The 4,302-nt window shown below is 40.1% G+C and overlaps 1 protein-coding gene across 1 annotated transcript; it reads right to left on the bottom strand.

Annotated features, from left to right (window-relative positions):
* Positions 1–389: 389 nt before the first annotated feature.
* Positions 390–4,300, bottom strand: sdhdb (succinate dehydrogenase complex, subunit D, integral membrane protein b; the record flags this gene model as incomplete). Its single annotated transcript, XM_020619066.1, has 3 exons — positions 390–1,867; positions 2,407–2,557; positions 4,261–4,300. Coding segments are annotated over 3 exons (357 nt in total), but the record flags the coding sequence as incomplete, so codon positions are not given.
* Positions 4,301–4,302: the final 2 nt, after the last annotated feature.

Genomic DNA, 4,302 nt, shown 5'->3' with positions numbered 1-4,302 from the left:
GATAATCCCTCGCTGGACAAACTGGTCTTGCTTGAGAGCAAGCCTGATGAAGTGGATGAGGCTATTTGTTTTCGTTGGTAATGAATGAATTTAAAAAGACATAATGAAACAATCTAAAGAATGCCTTTAAGTATTAGAATTGTTAAGAATTGTTTGTATGAACTATTTTTATACCATTTGTACTCTTTTGTCCTTGTATACATTGTGCATATTGTTAAACTGTAAAATGTCAAGACATGAACACATCTGTAAAGCCAGATTTATTCCACTTGAACAGGAATTGCACTCTTCTTAATACATCTCATTCTGAAGGGATAATGTGACACATCTGTAAAGCCAGATTTATTCCACTGGAACAGGAATTACACTCTTCTTAATACATCTCATTCTGTAGGGATAATGTGAAATGACAATTTCATATTATCCCTTCATATTACAGATTCATGTAGACACCAACAGCAAACATGAGTGCTCAAACATTTACTGCAGGAGCATTGCTTCAGCAGAGTGAATCCAGTACTCAGTGATGAACACAACCTGTAATGCTAATCAACAGATGCATGCAGTGTACACCAAATATATACAATGAATAAATTTTCCAAAATTTCAAAATGCCTCCCTTTTTCAATTTGAAGTTCCCACTCACAGTGAAGGAGTTTGTCATTCCTAAACAATACAACTCAGTGTCACAGAGGTGTTCACATTGACACTGATACGGTCTTGGTCAGCTGTTTACTGACATAACATTTTGATTTACACCGTTAGCTGACAAGTGTCTGTATGCTGTCAGACATATTAGCCACTGCTGCACACTGGGACTGAGTGTTGCTGGACGTTTTGGATTCAGCCTCCCTTAACTTTAATGAAAGTTCAATAGCGCTGCAGTACTCACACACACAAACGCAGTCTGCTTTTTGACTTCTCACTCCCCTTTGCATAAACCACAGAACTGCACACTTGACTGAAGGTAGAAATTTAAAAATACAACCTCTGCCTTGGAGTTAAACAGCATTCGCTCCTGACAGACAAGATACAACAGTACAAGCCGACAGCTATGACAAGGCTATTACAGAAAACAAAATGGTAAGTGGACCTTGTCAGTCACTGGTAAATGGGGTGAAATCAGAGGCGACGTGAAATCAGAGGCGACGTGAACGCTCACTGCTCAGATGTGTCATGCTGCCCTGTTATTCCTGATGGGTTTAAGAGCAAAAGATAGCATGTACACACTGTCATTAAAAAAAAGTACATTTAAGACAAGCGCAAAAAAGGAGAAAAATTCAATTAGATGTCAAAGGACACTATTACTACTACCTGCTATAGTTGCTTTGTTGAAACAGTCCCCAGTCAATGTCTGTTCAAGTGGTAGTGACATTTCATACTTGCAAATGTTGTTGCTTGGGATCAAAATCTACATAGGGCTGCCATTTAAATTTAGTCCAGGCTGAACATAAATCCCAGCTCATCTCCCACATGTCAGAAAATGGAGGCCAGTTGCTTAATCATTAATGTAACTAAACTGATCAAGGCCAAGCCTGAATTGCTCAACATTAATTTACACACCTGTGAATCACTGTAATAATATCCAAATGATAGAAGATTTTACACACACACACACACACACACACACACCTTGAGCTTTTACAATCAGCCAGGATGAGTGTGCTTCCATGCCAGTGTCTAGGTTCAGTCCAGTCAGATTTATTTGCTCCAGAGCATGGCAATGGCTTTGCAGATGCCAACGTCATTATAGTTGAAGTAGCAAAGACCAGAGAAAGTGACTGTGGACAGGAGGAAGAGACCTGCTTTGGCAATCTTGATTTTTGTGTCTCCATGAACGTAGTCTGTTAACACCTGCCCAATACCCCTACGCAAACAGAAAAAAGGCAAGCAGTCAGTGAAGAGAGACAGAGCTGGTTTTCAAAATTAAAGTCAAATTATTTAGGTAGCAATATGTGTTCTTCAACCAAGGCAAAACTGTTCACAGCTGATAGTGTGGGCTGAGTGGGCTCTGGTTCTAGAACTCTCCTCTGCCCCTTCAACTGTTTTAACTAGATTTCAGAAAAATCATGTTTTGTCCTTTAGTCTGCTATAGCAGATGGTTGCAAACACTACAACACCCATCAACAAATTGAACAGTAATTCACAGTAATAACCTAGGTTAGAGACTGGTGTCACAGAGGTTGCTCTTTTGTCCAGTAAGGATCAGCAAACATGTTAAATCTTTTGACTGAGTGGAGATGTTCATTCGTAAACCATTCCTCCCTTCCAGGAATAAATAGTTAGAGACATGATCTGGTTCAGAACTGGAATGTGGGTATGAATATGAAACCCTTCACATGTATGCATCTACCAGGACTCAGGACTAAAGGAACCAGGGTACATGTTGGCATTCCCTTGTCTTACCAGTGGCCATGCAGAGTCAGGGCAGCAGCCAGAGAATAGTCCATGACAGGACCGGGGTTATAATAGGCTACAGGTGCCATGGCCAGCAACAAGATGCTCAGCACTCGCTCTGCTGTCCAGTGCAGAGAGGCGGCCTTGGAGGCGGAGCCCGCTGTAAGAGCAAGAATAAGCAGACTGTTGGCACACTGCGTTATCTGCATGGCACAAGCAAAAACAGTCAACCTGACCAAGCTGGATACTTCAGGTGACTTGGACATGATTCCCTCTATGTGGCTAGATGTAATGAGAGTTGTAAAGAAATAGGTCAACATGTTTTCTTTCTTGCTGAGTTAGACAAGAAGACTGAATCTACCATCAGCCAAGGACAGACTGTGAGACAATGGGCCCCTGACCAAGACCCTGGACTGAAATAGTGCTAAACTTCATTTTGTGTTTTTTTTTTCACTAATATTTTGTGCAGGTGAAACAGAACTCTCAGACACAGACATGACTCAGATGTTGTTGGTAGTCATTCTCATATTTCTGTAGATGGAGTTGTGTCTCATTGTGGTTCTTTGAAACACTGCTCAGTGTACCTGTGTTAAAGAACTTTGGCTTAAAAAAAAAGGTATAGAAATGAAAAAGGCTCATGATTCAGGAACTATCTCATTGAACAAGACTAAATAATCTTGAAAATCCAAAGAATCTGATACTTGACACAGATCTGAGTCACCAAATAATAAGCCACTCACATCAACTTGTCACAAGGTGGCTGTATTGTACACGCCGACAACAACCACCCTGCGACCCCTCACGCCCTGACCAACGCAGCTCTATGTGTTAAAACACAGCAGGGAGTTGTGTTTTTACCGGACTAATGTGAATGTATAGCCACACTCGTCATACTGGCCTGGTTCTGTTATGTACTGAATGAATGAATGAATGACACTTTATTATAGACTCAAGGTCCAAGTTCAAAAACTAAAAATAAATTAAAACAATAAAAACAGTTAAAAGGAAAGAAGAGGAAACAATAAAAAGAAAAACCAATACCGTACTGATATCGAGAGACAGCTTTTGCCTTGATGTGAGATATGGTCACGTTTTAATATTGCAAGATCTCATCACACCCCTACTAAGTAGGCTACCTACAATTTTGGAAATTGACAGATGTATCTAGCTTTTCAGAGAAAGCCCCCACCCTTCTGTCACACTGTAAATGATTCACTAACCCAAATCAGGTACACTGTGTTTGACACATACTAGCATTAAACAGACCGTACACAAACATCTTTTCAAAATAATGCCAGTATTCTAGATCTTGGTGTTGCTAAAGCTGGACTAAAATGCACTAGTTGAACACTACCAAACTGTCAGCCGCCTGCTTTCGTGAAAGTGGAAAAACTGCGCTCCCTGCAAACTGAGTGACACTTCACTCTACAGAAAAACAGCTAAGAATGAAATGAAATTTGACCCACGGCTAATCAAAAAAGGTACCAAACTGTGGCATACACTACTGGTTTGTTAAGTACTGCAAATGGGGCTGGAGCCAATTATAGGTTTCATTACTGGTTGATTGTCTGGTCTACACAACACCAGAGAACAGTGAAAGATGCTCAGGGTCCTGCACCTCTGTCATTAATTTCATTTATTTGTTTGTCTTGTTGACCACCAGTCCTAAACTCAGGGAGATTTGGTTTATTACAATATAAGACAAGGAAAATGTCAAACTTTTGAAAAATGAGAAACATACTGACATTTCAACTTGAAAACTGACTCAAATGATTAATTGAAATTCAATCAAAATAACTGTTGGTTCATTTTCTGTCAATCAAATAATCATTACTACATACTTCTGCACTTTTCAACACTGACCATTCAGAGCCTGTGAGGCATGAATCCTTGCTGTCAGCAGGA

The sequence above is a fragment of the Monopterus albus genome, unplaced genomic scaffold, assembly GCF_001952655.1.
Source record: "Monopterus albus unplaced genomic scaffold, M_albus_1.0 scaffold214.1, whole genome shotgun sequence".
Classification (NCBI taxonomy): domain Eukaryota; kingdom Metazoa; phylum Chordata; class Actinopteri; order Synbranchiformes; family Synbranchidae; genus Monopterus; species Monopterus albus.
The sequence above is the reverse complement of the archived record's forward strand: the minus strand, read 5'-3'. Positions and strand labels throughout refer to the sequence as shown.